The sequence below is a fragment of the Narcine bancroftii genome, chromosome 3 (assembly GCF_036971445.1).
Source record: "Narcine bancroftii isolate sNarBan1 chromosome 3, sNarBan1.hap1, whole genome shotgun sequence".
In the NCBI taxonomy this organism is placed as follows: Eukaryota; Metazoa; Chordata; class Chondrichthyes; order Torpediniformes; family Narcinidae; genus Narcine; species Narcine bancroftii.
Genome location: NC_091471.1, coordinates 143,911,542 through 143,928,878, shown reverse-complemented (window position 1 = coordinate 143,928,878; position 17,337 = coordinate 143,911,542). Strand labels below are relative to the sequence as shown.

At 39.8% G+C, this 17,337-nt stretch overlaps 1 protein-coding gene across 6 annotated transcripts; it reads left to right on the top strand.

Annotated features, from left to right (window-relative positions):
• The first annotated feature begins 1,353 nt into the window (after positions 1-1,353).
• Positions 1,354-16,874, top strand: LOC138757658 (short coiled-coil protein). Of its 6 annotated transcripts, XM_069925337.1 has the most exons (5): positions 2,309-2,325; positions 3,217-3,256; positions 5,258-5,329; positions 13,521-13,604; positions 15,890-16,874. In XM_069925337.1, the coding sequence occupies exons 3-5, from the start codon at positions 5,311-5,313 to the stop codon at positions 16,030-16,032; spliced, it is 246 nt and encodes an 81-aa protein (XP_069781438.1). In that variant the 5' UTR covers positions 2,309-2,325; positions 3,217-3,256; positions 5,258-5,310; the 3' UTR covers positions 16,033-16,874. The 6 variants fall into 6 exon arrangements, with proteins under 6 accessions (XP_069781435.1, XP_069781433.1, XP_069781438.1 ...); XM_069925334.1 differs by lacking the exons at positions 2,309-2,325; positions 3,217-3,256 and adding an exon at positions 1,354-1,607; XM_069925332.1 differs by lacking the exon at positions 3,217-3,256 and having other exon boundaries at positions 2,079-2,325.
• The last annotated feature ends 463 nt before the right edge of the window (positions 16,875-17,337 follow it).

Genomic DNA, 17,337 nt, shown 5'->3' with positions numbered 1-17,337 from the left:
TGATCACTATTTCTTTTGGTAAATTTGCCCATTGACAGAATATCACTATGTGAAGGATGCAGCTCATCTGTGAAGTTGTTCACAGAACCATAGAAACTATGAAAGAGGGGATTCACCATATCACCATTGTCGATTAAAAAGAAGAACCCAATCCAATTCCACCTCTCACCAGGCATTTAATACGATATTCTTGACGTGCAGCCCTGCGAGTTGCAGCTCTTCAACCAAATGTTTTCAGTGTTTCTTCCTACACATCCTCACCTCCACTTTAATCCCCCCAATTGTCATTCTTGATTCCAAATTATAAATGTTAAACACTGGATAGGTCCTTGCTATCCAGTTTATATAAGCCACATCACTTCATGCACCTCCATTAAGTTCTCCCTCAGCCTCTTCTGTTGCAAATGACACAATCCTAGCTTGTCCCATCATTCCTCAGAGCTAAGGTTTCCCACCCCTGGCAGTTTTCTTTGCCCCCTCTCTAATGCATTTTTCAAGTAATGGACTGAGCAGAAATATACAGAGTATGCAAATTATGCTTTGTATGCACTGCTCCTTGTTTTATGTTCTATGCTTTGGCTGAAGAAGGGATGTACCCCATGTGCACTTTTGACCACTCTTGATTAGTAAACATTTCATACAATTTTCATGAAAAAAAAAGAAAAGAGGGGGATTTGACTAACAAACTTGGTAACATCTCCCAGATTGAATGGAATAAAAAATGCAGCATGACCTCTCAATGGAACCCAAGTGACCCGGTCAATGAGTTTGGCACCCATTTCCATTCAAAATTAAGAAAATGTATAAAATCTAACATTTAAATTTATTAATAAGAGCAAGAATATTTCAACACTCCAATAATATAGTTGCCCTCCAAGCTACATGCCTTTGGCATTTATCACCATTGCTGGGACCCACATTCTGGAACTCGTTCCCGACGCGTGAGGTCGGTAAGACCCACACCTGCAGGACGGCAGGAGTTCGGCAGCATTCACCCACTCCTCTTTCAAGGGCAATGAGAGGGAGAAATTAATTAAATGCTGGTTCAGCCCACCGCCCATAACCTTCAACTGAAAAAGAATAGTTTGTGTTTCGTTGAGGAGTATTTTGCTCCAGAGGAGGATAAAATGACATTTGGACTGGTTAGTTTTTCATCCAGTGTTATTTCAATGCAAATTCTACTCCTAGTGCTCACATTTTAACTTTGTTTACCAAAAATCATAGTTTTTGAATGAACAACACCGCCCAGAAAGGAGTCTTTCAATGACCTGAACCAATTATAATCCAATCCAGAAGCGAAAGGCGGGGTCTACATGTTTAAAGTACGGAGTTGTTGTTGTTTAGCTCTCAAGCCATGCAGTTTGAACCTTGAGTCAGTTTGCGGAAGAGCAGATCAGGTACCAGGTACAGTTTCAATTATTCAGCACTGAGCATCCTCTTGGGATGAATTTGGGCCGGCGGACCTCCAGCAGGTCGCTTCGGGCTCCGGTCTGGTGGATAATCAACTAGACGCTGTCTGGTCGCACTTGGGAAGAATATCATGGATGAGACTGGAAGCCCAGAAGAGGACGGCACCTTCATAACCATTCCTTTGGTTGATGATGCAGGTAAAGTCGAGTTAATGAATAACCAGTAACTCAAAGTACAAGGGAAATGGACAAGTTTTGCTCATTGTTTTCAATTACTCTCCACATTCATAACTTCTGGGAGTTGAAATGGGGCACTCAGGACTTTTATGACTTGGAGTTGTGCCGAGAATCAAATGAGAGCAGGTGTTGTAGGGGGAAAAATACAAAAATAGTTTCCAGCCAGATGCTTTTGTAACCTCAAAGTATGCTCCCCCTCTGTATAAATTCCCATTCAGACGTTCTGTGTCATTGACCCCATAATTGGGAAGCGGTGTTCATTAATAATAATATTTGGGTCCGTCTATTACACTTGGAGAGATTATTGGCGACATCTGCAAACGTCAGGAAAAGTTTACTTTTCGGCGCGGTCCGATCGTGACTTTATTTCCAACTTTGAGTTAACTTGCAGACGAGTTTTGAGCTTGTGATCAAGATCGACGGGGTGCACGTTCCGTTTCCTGTGAAATGGTTGTGGCGGTGCCCACGGTGCCTGCTGAGCTCGTGCTGGGCAGGAGCCCCGTGTGCGTCCGGGTGAGGGGGTGCGCCGGCCTCCCCGTCCCCTGCCTTCCTGTTCGGGCGGCTCTCCCTCTGCTGGCCATCTCGTTCACGACAGCTCTTCGCACGTCGTCTTCGCCAGCTGCCTCGTCGCCTCTTGCGTCGCTCCTCTCCGGATCCATCGGTTGGCGGGCGTGGGGAGGTGAGTGCCCGGGGCAGGAAGGCGCCGGCTCTCCTGGCCCGGAGCTTTCGGCAGGCGCAGCCCTCGCTTGGGCCGCCCCGCGGCGCCCTGGGCAAGGAAGGCCTTCCTCAGCCTGCAGACCGAGGGAGAAGCCCCAGATGGGGGCAAGGCCCCTGGGGGACGTGGGTGAACCGGAATGCAAGGCCCAGGTCCGTGTACAACACTGGAATCTGGGCATCCCCTCAATGCCTACCGTCCACCCCTCAATGCCTACCGTCCACCCCTCAATGCCTACCGTCCACCCCTCAATGCCTACCGTCCACCCCTCAATGCCTACCGTCCACCCCTCAATGCCTACCGTCCACCCCTCAATGCCTACCGTCCACCCCTCAATGCCTACCGTCCACCCCTCAATGCCTACCGTCCACCCCTCAATGCCTACCGTCCACCCCTCAATGCCTACCGTCCACCCCTCAATGCCTACCGTCCACCCCTCAATGCCTACCGTCCACCCCTCAATGCCTACCGTCCACCCCTCAATGCCTACCGTCCACCCCTCAATGCCTACCGTCCACCCCTCAATGCCTACCGTCCACCCCTCAATGCCTACCGTCCACCCCTCAATGCCTACCGTCCACCCCTCAATGCCTACCGTCCACCCCTCAATGCCTACCGTCCACCCCTCAATGCCTACCGTCCACCCCTCAATGCCTACCGTCCACCCCTCAATGCCTACCGTCCACCCCTCAATGCCTACCGTCCACCCCTCAATGCCTACCGTCCACCCCTCAATGCCTACCGTCCACCCCTCAATCCAGGGTGACGGGCGTGAGTTAAAAGCTTGGGGTAGAGTCACAACACATTTTTATATGCATAGTTAGGAATTGAATCAGCTGATGCCTTTTTTTCCAGTCCAATATGATGGAACTCGATTTAACACAGAGTGCATGAGGTACAAATGATATCTTGTAAAATTGATCTGGTCGAGATGCCCAGTATATTGGGGATTCTTCGGCATCAGTCACGGATAGGGGTGAAGTGAATCATGACCCAATTTTTAGATCCAGTGTGCCAAATGACTGCGGATTGACATGCGTCCGTAGGGCAGTCCATATTAAATGACCTGACCCTCAAACGTTACCCGTGGTTGCTGCCTGCTCCTCAGGAGCTCATTGTTTGCTGAAGATTCCAGCGTCTGCAATCTTGGTGTTTCTCCACAGCTCTCCATATCCTTCTGAGTTCGACTAGAATGGTAGTTGCATGGCATTCATCTATCTAGCAACATGACATGGTGGTAGCCACTTTTCAATTTTGCTGGAAGCTTTCTGCAAAATCTTTCAAGTGCTCAGGGGGGGTGGGGTTCATAGAGTGGTACAGCATGGAAAATGGCCCACCAGTCCTTGTCATGTCATGTACACAAAATCTTCTTTTGCCTTTAGAAACGCTGAATGTCTGTGGATTTACATCCAGCATTCCTGCAGCCGCCCAGACCCCTGTTCTATTGACTGCCTGCTGCCGTGTTGTACAAATCCTACATTAATCCCTTTATTTTCCCCACAGAGTTGCCATTTGACCTACAAAAAAAAAGCGGGAACTCAGTGGACCTCTGTCACAGGTCCCTTCAAAATTTTAAATATTCTGCTTCAAACTCTTGACACTGTTTGCATTCCACCCCACTGCCTCTCTTGTTGTTTTGGAGCCGTTTGCCAACTTCCACATAATGTAGTTTAAAAAAATTTCTTTTGTGCTTGAGCCCATGTTTTAGAATCTGACAGATTTTGGATGTGATTGGGAACTCTTTGGAGTATTAGTTTCAGTGTAAACAGAAATTGGATATTTTGAAAGAAAATTGAACACTTGCATTTTTCCTGTTAGAGGTATAAAATAAACATTTTTTAATGGATGACAAACTTGCTTGAAAAATAGACAATAGAAATAGCAGGTCGTTTAGCATCTGTGGGGGGGAGAGAGAGAGAGAAATAGCATTAACATTTTGAAATATTGTAGTGGAGAAAATTGGTGTAATATTTCTGCAACATGACTTATTGCCACTGCAGAATTCTTGTGCCACGTAGAAATATTAGACTTCGTATACAGCCTTCTTTTTGTTTGTAATTAACATTTATAGTTAATTCTGCTGTTCTTGAGGCTCTCCTCTCCACGATCATACAGCTGAACGAATTCACTAACCTAATGATTTCTTATGTTAGATGAACAAGCAATGTAATTGTCACAGTATTGTGAAAAGTGTTGATTTTAAATCTCGTTCCCTTGAGGAGGAATTAGCACTCTGTTAAGTTCAGCAGCTATCTCCTCAGCTGGCATTCTTCATAGTTTCAACATGGTGCTGACAGGCTTTTTGACATTCATATCATTACTGAACAATCCTGTCATCACCTGATGCCTCTAAACTTGACCACTTTCCAGCAGAAGTTATTGGATCCTGATCAGGAGTGGGAACCATTGTTAATTCTTTCTGAGCTGAAAATGCATAGTTTAACTGCTGTGGCAATCGTATGTAACAAGCATTTCCAGCATTATTTCTGCTGAAAGTTGATAATTTTGCAAAGGATGGGGTTAAACCTGGTTTTTCCTCCTGTATCTTTTGGCTATACCCGATGGTATAATCACCAGTTTTTCATTTGTTTGTTTTTCTGAACTTGGACATTGTCTATTTGCATTTGGAAAGTAGTTGGAAGGGTACCACCTAGAACCACAGTAGTGTGAGGTGAAGGTATTCTCATATTGAAATTGGGTGGGGAAATTCCAGGAGTTGGAGCCAGAAAGAATGAAGGAACAATCTAATTTCAAGAGGAGATGATGTACGACTTCAGGTGTTTCCTTGTAATTTCAGGTGGTAGAGGTCATGGTTTTGGAAGGTGCTGGCAGATCATTTAGATAAGCTGATCTTTTGAATTTGTCAAGTAAATTTTTGATTTTTATTTCCTTTTAGTTGATTCTGGATCAACAATCTCTGATTCAAATCTTGAGAGTGAATCGTTTACAATGAATAATGAGATGGAAGGTATGATATAAAATGTACAATAACTTGTTACTTTCAAAATATTATCTCCTCTCACCTTGTTATTCTCTTTCATGAAATGTTTACTGTATCCATTCACTTCTCATAGAGAAGAAGGAGACTGAGAAATTCTTATCAAATCAGATGTTTCTGTTTGGCATTCAGTGCCAAAATATTACCTTTTCTGACACTGAGGTGACACTGACAATCAGGTGCCAGAATTTATGTTAAAACTTGGGTTGTTCGAATTTGCATTTATATTTTTATTACTGAAGAGTCCCTATACAGCACAGTCAGGAATGTCATGCATCACAACATTGGATAAATGACAGTAAGTGAATGACTAATTAATTGCTATGTGACGTTGGATGAGAGAAATGTTGTTCGAGACCCCTGTGCTGTATCAAAGACAAATAACACGGAATGGGGTATGGATTCCTTCAAGTCTTTTCTTATACTCAATTCATCATCTATTTCAAATCAACTTTATAGCTGTTTGTGTATTCAGTAATTCTCTTTAGTGTTCAGTCCTTTCAATATTTATCTTTAAATTTACTCAACAACTGAGCCTCCACAGTATTCAGAGCTAGTAAATTACAAAGATAAGCAATCCTTTAGAATTTTTTAAAAATCTCTTAATTTCCACCACGGCATCTGTTTCCACAATCCTAACCTCTCAAATTTTGACCCCATCATTCAGTCAAGATTGTTTGCTGAGCTTCAGAACTAAATGACAGATATTTTTCTAATTAAATAGTGTGGGGTTCAAAACCATAATCATTGATCCAAGGCAGAACATTTGTTCCTTAACAATCAAATCTGTTCTTTTCCCTGGAAATGGACTCTGTCTGCTCACCAACTGGCATCTTAATATGGGATCAGAAAATAATAATTTATTATTATAATTTCTGAGGTTAATAATTGCTCAGAAAACGATGAGATGTGATGCACTGAGATTTAGATTCAGAAGGTCATCGCTAAATTTCCATGTTATGAGGATAACACATTGTATTAGTGTAAGGATTGCAAATTGGTGGATGGGAAACAAGAACAGGAAAATAATGGGACAATTTCAGGGTCCAGGCAGTAATTAGTGAGTCCTGTGGAGGTCAGTGCTTTGTGGCCTCAGCTTTTCACAATAAACATCAGTAGTTTGGATGATGGAACAAAATGATGATTTAAGTGAGGAAACAAAAATTTGGTAGATGTAGGATTACAAGAATAAATGTGCGGTTATCCACTTCAGTTTTAAAACAAAAAGCCATTCTATTGGTTAGCGAAATGCCATTAAGGCGCCAGTGACTGGTTCGAATCCAGCGCTGTCTGTAAGGACTTTGCGCTTCTCCTCGTGTCTGTATGGGTTTGCTCCAATATAAACCTACAGGACTGTTGGTTAATTTGGGTGGCACGGGTTTAAATGGGCAGAATCAGCTTCTACATAGAAGCAGTTAAGAAGGGAAATTGTATGGTCACCATCCTAGCAAGAGGGCTTAACTATAGGACCAAGGGTGTCTTGCTAAATTTATAGAGCATTTTGAGACCACACTGGGATTTTTTTTTTCATCTCCTAATCTTTTTTAAAAAAAAATCCTTGCCATAGGAGGAGTGCAGTAAAGGTTCACCAGGCTGATTCCTGAGTGGTGGAACTACTGAATGAGTAGTGAGACCAACTGAGTTTGTATTTGAGCTAGAAGACCACGAGGGAATCTAATTGTCATGTGCAAAACAACAACTGGGTTAGGCAGACTGGATGTTTACTCTGGCTGAGATTGTGATGGGCTTTCAGGATCTGCCTTTGTATCTGTTGCTCTCACTGGCTATTGGGAAGCCTATAATATAACCCCACCATAGTGATAGCACTATTTTTATGCTTGAGTTCGCGGATGAACTTGTGAAGGTGTCCGGAGGGCAGCAGGGCATTCTCACTAACCAGTAATGTAACTTCTTTTACATGCCTCCTTATCATGTCTGCAGCATCTGTACCCTGGAACATTACATTGTTAACGATACTACAGAAGTAGGAGTAACGTTTTAAAATTCTCCCATCTTCCTGACCAGCAATGTTTGCTAGACCTCAACTTTATATAAAAAAAAAATTACCTGATTTAGTCTTTTTTAATTATCTTCATTTTGTAAGTTCCTGTTAGTCACTTTAATATCTTAGATATTCTTGTCCTCATCCTTGTTTGTACAGAAGAACAATATATTTAAAGAGAGTATTTTTTGCCCATGGAGATTGTTTCTAAAGGAAACGGTTATGTTATAAACGAAGGGTTTCTGGAGATTTAAAAAAAAAAATGAGTTGACTGGGATTAGATGCTGGGTGGAGAGGGGAGAGAGACAAAGTGCAGATTTTGGGCTTTTTGGTTCATTCATAAATAATTTTTTTAATATTTTAGTTTTTTCCACTCAAACTCCAAACAATTGTCAATATCATTATCAATATTATTTATATTTCATTATTTGTAAATTTCATAAACTTTTCAGAGTTTGTTCTTTTTATCTCCTTCCCTGCACCCCCACCTCCCCAACATTGAACACTTAGCACCAAACTAATTACACTTACACACAATAACCAAAACACTCCCAGCAAAGGTATGAAACTTGTATTTAGGGGCTTGTGGGTTTTTCGTGTTGCGGCAGTCAGTGCATAGGCTCTCTTTTTCCTGGTTAGAATGGGATGGACCCTCTCTGCTCCCCCGCCGATTGAGGGGTGGATTAGGACGGTAGGGTAGGGCGTGGGACATGGCGGTCCATACTATATTGATTCCTTAGGTTGTAGGTAATTTTCTCCAGGGAAACCTAGCACTGCATTTGTGTTCCAGTACTCAATGCTCAGGTAGGAGTCAGACTTCCTGGCAACTACTGGGCACCACCAAAGCGATCATGACAAATTGGATTTTAAATTAGGAACATAGGAAGTAGGAACAGGAGTAGGCCAAAAATGGCCCATCGAGCCTGCTCCACCATTCAATACGATCATGGTTGATCTAATTTATGACCTAACTCCACCTACCTGCCTTCTCCCCATATCCCCTAATTCCTCTATCATGTAAAAATTTATCTAACCGTATTTTAAATATGTTTAATGAGGCAGCCTCAACCACTTACCTGGTTAGAGAATTCCAAACATTCACTACTCTCTGGGAAAAACTATTTTTCCTCATCTCTGTCCTAAATCTACTCCTCCGAATCTTGAGACTGTGTCCTCTTGTTTTAGTTTCCCCGGCCAGCTCAAAAAACCTTCCTACATCTATCCTATCCATACCCTTCATAATCCTATATGTTTCTATAAGATCTCCTCTCATTCTTCTGAACTCGAGCGAATACAATCCTACACGATTTAATCTTTCATCATAAGTCAACCCCTTCATCCCAGGGATCAACCTAGTAAACCTCCTCTGGACTGTCTCCAAAGCCAGTATATCCTTCCTCAAATATGGAGACCAGAACTGGACACAGTACTCCAGGTGCGGTCTCTCCAGTACCTTATACAATTGCAACATTACCTCCCTACTCCTGAATTCAATTCCTCTTGCGATGAAGGCCAACATTCCATTTGCCTTCTTAATAACCTGCTGAACCTGCAACCTAACTTTTTGCGATTCATGCACAAGCACTCCCAAGTCCCTCTGCACAACAGCATGCTGTAGTTTTTCACCCTTTAAATAATATTCAGCTCTTTTATTTTTCTTGCCAAAGTGGATAACCTCACACTTACTAACATTGTACTCCATCTGCCAGACCTTTGCCCACTCATCCAGCTTAACTATATCCCTCTGCAGACTCTCCACATCCTCATTACAATTTGCTCTTCCACTCAATTTGGTGTCATCTGCAAACTTGGCTACACCACGTTTTGTCCCCTCCTCCAAGTCATCAATGTAAATGATGAACAGTTGTGGGCCTAACACTGACCCCTGCGGCACCCCACTTACCACTCTCTGCCAACCTGAAAAACTCCCATTTATCCCAACTCTCTGCCTCCTGTCAGACAACCAATTTTCAATCCAGGCCAATAGACTTCCCCGGACTCCACTTTCCTGTAACTTACTGAGAAGTCTCTTGTGCGGCACCTTATCAAACGCTTTCTGGAAATCCAAATATACAACATCAACCTGTTCCTCTCTATCCACCGCACCCATTATATCCAAAGAATCCTAACAAGTTTGTCAAACAAGATCTTCCCTTTCTAAAACCATGCTGCGTCTGCCTGATTGAACCCTTACGTTCCAAAAGTTTCACTATTTCATCTTTAATGATGGCTTCAAGCATTTTTCCAACCACAGACTTGACGTCTGGCCGATAATTGGCCGATAATTTCCAGTCTTCTGCCTACATCCTTTCTTAAAAAGTGGCGTGACATTTGCTGTCTTCCAGTTTGCTGGGACCTGCCCAGAATCCAAGGAATTTTGGTATATGACCACATCAACTATAACTTCTGCCATTTCCTTCAGAACCCTTGGATGCATATCATCAGGACCAGGTGATTTGTCTGGCTTTAGTCCCATTAGTTTCTCCATCACTACTTCCTTTGTAACAACTATTTTATCAAGGCCCTCCCCAACATTCGCATCCTTAACTCCGTACTTGGGCACAAAATATTTGTTTAATGCCTCGGCCATTTCCTCATTTTTGCTACCAGTTTTCCTTTCTCATCCACCAAGGGTCCTATGTTAACTCTGGCCCCCCCCTCTTCCATTTTATATATTTATAAAATTTTTTGCTTTCTGTTTTTATATTTTGTGCCAATTTACTTTCATAATCCTTTTTCCCATTTCTTATTACCTGCCTTCTAACCCCTTGTTGTCTCTTAAAGTTTTCCCAATCTTTCAGTTTCCCACTTCTCTTTGCAGCTTTGTACACCTGCACCTTCAATTTTATACTCTTCTTTATTTCCTTTGTTAACCACGGTTGATTTTTCCCTCTTTTGCTGCCCTTTTTCCTGACCGGAATATATTTTTGTTGAGCATTACAAAATATTTTTGAAAATCTTCCACTGTTTCATCAATTAGCCTATGCTCCCAGTCCACTCTGCCCAATTCCTCCCTCATCCTATGGTAGTCACCCCTGTTTAAGCATAATATATTAGTTTTAGTTCTAACTATTTCCCCTTCCATCTGAATGAGAAATTCAATCATACTATGATCGCTATTTCCCAGATGGTCTCTGACTATTACATCATTTACTCTACCTATCTCATTGCACAACACTAGATCCTGGAGAGCATTTTCGCTTGTGGGTTCCTTAACATGCTGCTCAAGAAAGCTATCGCGGATGCATTCTATGAAGTCCTCTTCCAGACTCCCACGACCAACTTGATTTTTCCAATCTATGTGGAAGTTAAAGTCCCCCATGACGACTGCCGTATCATTATTGCATGCTTCACTTATCTCTCTATTTATCTCCTGTGCCACTAAACTATTGTTATTTGGTGGGCGATAGATAACAGCCACCAATAATTTTTTCCCTTTGTTATTCTTTATCTCTACCCAAAGGGACTCAACATTATGCTCTTTAGATCTTATATCATTCCTCACTACTGCCTGGAGCTCATCTTTGATTCAGAGTGCAACTCCACCTCCCTTACCATCCTGTCTATCTCATTGCACCACCTGATACCCTTGAAAGTTTTATTCCCATTTAGGGTCACCTTGTAGCCATGTTTCCGTGATGGCTACCAAATCATAGGCATGGGTACCGATTTGCGCCTCAAGTTCACTAACCTTATTTCTAATACTGCGGGCATTCAGATAAAGTGCCCTTATGCTCTTTGTCCTTTTAATATCTTGTGACTTCTGTAACCTTTTCTTTTGATTTTTCTGCCCACTATTTTTCTTTGTAATTTTATTAACACTATCATTGACCCGAAAACTCACTGCACCATCTGATTTTTTTACTTTCTCCTCCCAACATTACTTTTCCTATTTTACTTTTCCTGGCCATTAATTTATCTTCCCTACCCTTTTCCCTATCACTCTGGTTCCCATACCCCTGCCAAATTAGTTTAAACCTTGCCTCACTCCTGTACGAAACATATTTGCCAAAATGTTGACACCTTTTGGATATATGTGCAACCCGTCCCTCTTGTAAAGATCATGCCTTCCCCAAAAGAGATCCCAATGATCCAAGAAGCCAAATCCTTGCCTTGTACACCAGCACCTCAGCCACACGTTCATTTTCCTTATCCTTACATTCTTTTCATCACTTGCATTTGGAACAGGTAGTAATCCCGAGATCACCACCCTAGCATTCCTGTCTTTCACCTTTTGTCCCAGCTCACTATAATCCCTTTTCATTACCTCCTCCCTTTTCTTGTCAATGTCGTTTGTACCCACATGTACCAAGACATCAGGCTGCTCTCCCTCTCCTCTCAGAATATTTTGGACCCGATTTGTGATATCTCGTACCCTTGCACCAGGGAGGCAGCACACCATGCGGTGTGGACAGCTTCATTGTAAGCCTTGTGTCCATCATTCATGAATACTTGTAACATTCCATTAAAATGACAGGAGTTAATCACCTAAGTTTGGTAATTTGGAAATGTTATAAGCTTAGATGTTCTGTTTCCTTTAATCAGAACCTTTTAGGGTACTTGCAAAAGAATAATTTCATAAATATTTGGAAAGGTTTTGTATCTATCTAGATATAGATGTATCTATATCTAGATATAGATATATATTTTTATATATCTATCTCTCTATAGATAGAGAGAGAGAGAGAGAGATCTATATAGATCTAGATATAAAATATTTATATATAAATACATATATATATATAAACATATATATAAATATATAAATATAAAGATATATAAATGTAAAAATATAAAAATATAAATATATAAAAATATAAAAATATAAAAATAAAAATATAAAAATGTAAAAATATAAATATATATACACACACACACACACACACACACATACACACACATTATTTATTTATATGTGTGTATGTATGTAAATGAATTATAAATGCCTGTTAAAGGTGTGAAAAGCAGGAGAAACACTTTACTTTTCCTTTCCATGGGGAGAATGTTCACTTCCTCTAGTTTCCACTTCAGATGGCATTATTAAGAATCAATCTTTTAGTTACCATGAACATTACAAAACTGATCTTTAAACTTTTCCATTGCAACTTAATACATTTCTCATTTAGAAAATAAAATGCAAGATGCTGCATTAAGTTATGATTTTAGTATTGAGCCCATTATTAAATATTGAAAAATGTAATTTGAAACATTTTTTATGTATTTTCAATGCAAACTGCTTCAGCAATTATCTAAACTTTGCGTATTGCAGTCTTTCGAAAAAATGTTTACACAACCCTTCTTAATATAAAGACACTTGTGACATGACCTCTGATGTTTGGTGTAGGTTCAGTGTGTGATGGAGTATGGTGATGACAGTATTGCTTATTTTTCATTCTGTTGAAATATGAAAGATTTTGTCATTCATTGTGCTAAAAATGTATTGGGAACTTTTAAGTGGTACCTGGTTACAATTCTCTGCAAAAATTGATGCTGTGGTTTAACTATTAAGAGAATCGGTCAATATCTGATCTTCTCTGCTCTTTCTCAAATTAAATTTGAAATTTCAGCTGTGTTCAGGGAAATTTAAATTGAGTAAAAGCAGGTAGTTCCAATTATGTGAGAAATTTGGAAAGACATGCAACATGTCATTTTGATATGCATTGTAACGTTGAAACCAAGAGCTGCTCTCTTGTGAGTCCTCGAATCCAGCGAGTAATTGAATCGTGACATGATTGTTTCTCCGGAACACAACGTCAAGGAGAAAACTTTCAATTATTTTTGAGGCAGTCCAACCTAATAATTAATGCTTCATTTTAACCTTCTCAGGGCAATTTCATCTGTACTGAAGGATACAAACTAATAGGAAGCAAACTAATATGTTTTGATTGAGAACACCCACTGTACAAATAATTATTGGCAATGACTACAATTTCCATATATCTGGCCTTTGTCTAATATAAGGTTTTGACTTTCATTTTGAAATTATCCTAATAATCAATGGATCTCTTTCTAATTAAGAGGTGGGGAAAAGGACATGGCAATATTTATTTTAAAATTTTGGATGTGTTGGTCAGTAGTTATCTTGAACCCAATTTGATTTCTTGTTTGCAAAATTCTGTATCAATGATTCTAAAGTTTTGTATAATCTTCCTTTGTTAGTAATTGACCCTGAGAGTCAAGTAGAGTTGGAAGAGAAGACACGATTGATTAATCAAGTTTTGGAACTTCAACATACTTTAGAAGGTAAAATAAATAGTCTTAACTGCCGCAGGTGAAAAATGCTTTTCATCCTCTAGACTCTTCAGTATAAAATTGTGTTTTACTTTGTTATTTCCAGATTTGTGTCTAGTCTCGACATGATTCTTGGTATTTATATTTCTCTTTATCCCCTCTCTGATAACTTAAGTCATGTAAGAGGACTGACTGACTGGAAAGGAAGTGAAGGGAGCTAAACAGACAAAAGAAGAATATTTCAATGCAAAAATGTGCTGTTGAAGTTGTTTGTATGGATTTCAACATCCTGTATTGGAAACTGCTCAGAGTTTGGAGAGTTATTGCCAATGTTCAGAGTTGATGCCAGCGTTCATGCATGACATTACATAAAACACTGAGATTCTTTTTCCTTTTGTCAGTAGTGCCAAAAACTATACTCAAGAAAAGGTACACATACACAGAAATGTAAATAAACTGTGCAATATAGAAAAAATAATGTGTAAAATAGAGTTCTGGAATGAGTCTCTGATTTGAGTTTGTTGGTTAGGAATCTGATGGTGGAGGGGGTAGCAACTGTTTCTGAACCTGGTGGTATGTCTTGTGCCACCCATACCTCTTTCATGATGGCAGCAATGAGAACAGAATACCTTGAGTAGTGTGGATCCTTGATGATTGCTGCCTGCTCTCTGATGGCAGTGTTACATGTGGCAGGGTTTTCTGCTCAGATGTACTGGTACCTCCATTCAAGACCATGATGTAGCCGGGCAGTAAACTTTGCACTACACATCTGTAGAAGTTTGACAAGGTTTTTGATGAGGAAGTAAAGTAAGTGCTGATGTGCTTTCTTCATGATGCCATTAATGTGTAGGGTCCAGGAAAGGTCCTCCTACCTAATGACTCCAGGAATTTAAATTTGCTCACCCTCTCCACCAATGATCCCCCAGTGATCACTGGATCGTACACATCTGGGTTTTCCCTTCCTGAAGTCTACAGTCAGCTCCTTGGTGTTGCTAACATTGAGTGCAAGGTTTTTAGTACACGATTCAGCTGTCCAAAAGATTACAACTCATGGAATCCAGGGCAAGTTGGATCCAAAACTGACTTAGTACAGTGAGCAGAGGGTAAAGGTGGAGGGTTGCTCTTGAGAGTGGAAGCCTGTGGTTAGTGGATACTAGAGAGATGAATGCTGGCACCCTTACTCTTAATATGTACATGGAGGTATGAGTAAGTTGGCAGGTAACATAAAACTGAAACTCCATATTGTCGATGATAGGAGGAGGGTAATTATAGGTTATAGATTGTTGTTAATCAATTGGCAAAGTGAACAGAGTAGTGACAGGCAGAATTTAATTCTGCTAAATATGAGATAATGGACTTAGGTAGGTCTAATAAGAGTAGACCTGTACATTGAATATTAGGGCTTGGGATACAATGAGGAACAGAGGTGTCTTATTGTAAATATACAAGAATCCTGGAAGATAAGGTAGTTAAGAAGGTAGATGGGATACACTCCTCCATTAGCAAGAACAGAAAAGTTATCGTACACTTTATGAAACATTGGTTCCACTGTAGCTGGAGTTCCTTGTACACCTCTGGTTGCCACACTATGGGAGGGATGTGACTGCACTGGAGAGGGTGCAGAGGAGATTGACCAGAATGTTATCTGGGATGGAAATTTTATGTTTTGAGGAGGACTTGGATAGGCAGGATTTGCTTTTCCTGTAGCAAGAGTCTGAGAGCGGACCTGATAGAGGTATCTAAAATTATGAAGGGGACAAATAGGTATTTTTCTCTTTATATAAAAAAAAACTGAAGTTGGTGGACATGGGTATAGGGTTAGGGATGAGGTTTGGAGGGGATTTGGGGGGGTTCGAGATCTTCATAGCATTTAAGAGTAGCTAGATGAGCATTGAATCGCCAACACTCGGAAGGCTCTGGGCCAAGTGCTAGGAAATGGGATGAGTATGAATAGGTCAGCATGGACATAGAACACTAAACAGCCTGTTTCTGCTTTATTTCAACTCTTCAGAGCATTGTCCTCCAGTCTTCTGTGCTACATTGCCATTACCCAAAATGTCAATGGAAAAACTTTGTCAGGAGTTCATTTTTGGGCTTTTATTTTTGCCTCTCTCACTCTAGCTGAAATGTTTAAAAAAAAAAAAAAAAATTACCTTTGGTTATAGTTTTACAGGGTGGAATTGGAAAAACTTCAACATGCAATTAATATCGGACAGTATAATCCTAAGACTCTGGGCTGTTTATTCCAATGAGTGGTTAAGCTTTACTATTTATTTATTTATTTTTTGTTTTATCAGAGCTGTCAGCACGTGTAGATGCTGTAAAAGAAGAGAATCTAAAACTGAAATCTGAAAATCAAGTTCTTGGACAGTACATCGAAAACCTTATGTCGGCTTCTAGTGTTTTCCAAACAACAGACACAAAAGGCAAACGAAAATGAGGGCCTGCTTGACATACACATTTTATGTTATTCTATAAATGTTGTGTTCCATTTCATTTTTTTTTAGATATTTCAACCATTCAAAGTTGTCCGATATTAAAATTTTTAATACTATGCTCTTTCTAAATTGGCCTCACTGACCTGAATTTATGCAACATTGAAAAGTATGCTGATCATGGCTCGTTGCCTTCCTTTGACAACATAAACTTAATTGCATGTTGAAGCATAATCTTCAATGTTTAAGTAGTTCCAAAATTAACTTGATTATAAACAATATATAGGGTATATTTTAGGTTGAAAGTTCTCAGCCAATATGGTGCAATCTGGAGGAAGAAAAAACATTTCTGATCTCTTGTGTTTTAACAGAATTTTTGGATTTCAGATATCCATCAACAGCTACTTGTTTTTCATTTTATTTTAAATTGTTGGTGCAACAACTCCACATTTTTAGTATTGGAGCTTTTGAATCAAAATATTTCCTATGTTGCTGTTGCCCCTAGTTGTAACTATTTGGGAGTAAGGTACAACTTACATTAAGAAAAAAGTGCAATATAAATGTTAAGATTTAGAAAATTCAATTGTCTTAACGTTGTCTATGGTGTTCAGAAAAATGCATGCTTTTTAAAACTAAACAATGGCTTCTGTTTTGTAATGTGAAATAACTTATAATTCTAGATAGTGTTGATTGTATTTGTGTTAAAATTAGAGCTTATTTTTAAGTTGCAGGGTTAAGATGACTCTATTCAAATTAAATGCTCTACTTTGTTCACAATAATTGGCCATATAACAAAATTCTCCAATACAGATATTGCCAGAAACAAATAAAAATGTTTTGGCTGTTTCTTGCTGAATTTGAAGTATTTATTATACTGTACTAAATCAAAAGAATGCAGGAATTTATTTAAAATGCTGTCTAGCAGATTCCCTGCAGTATTTTCCTTCCATCCCAGTGAGAGAAATGTTACACTTGTAGAAAAGAATAGGTTGTAAGATGTAATAACTGGCTGGAATCTGCATCTTGTGTGTTTAAGTATGTAAATTTACGTAAAGGGTATCCGGTTCTGGTAAATTAATCTTCCAATTTGCCATCTGCATGAAGCACACAGAAAAATTGCGCATCTCAGCCAATTTTTTTTTAATTTCGCCTCATAGCAAAAGGTGCACAAGTTCCTGACGTGCTTGTATTATTCTCTATTCCAACAGCAGGCAGGTGACTTTCTTTATATTTAAAAAAAAAGTATTTAATTCCTTGCATCATAAATAAACCTCCCTTTGCAATGTGACAATGACAGTTCATTGCTGCAT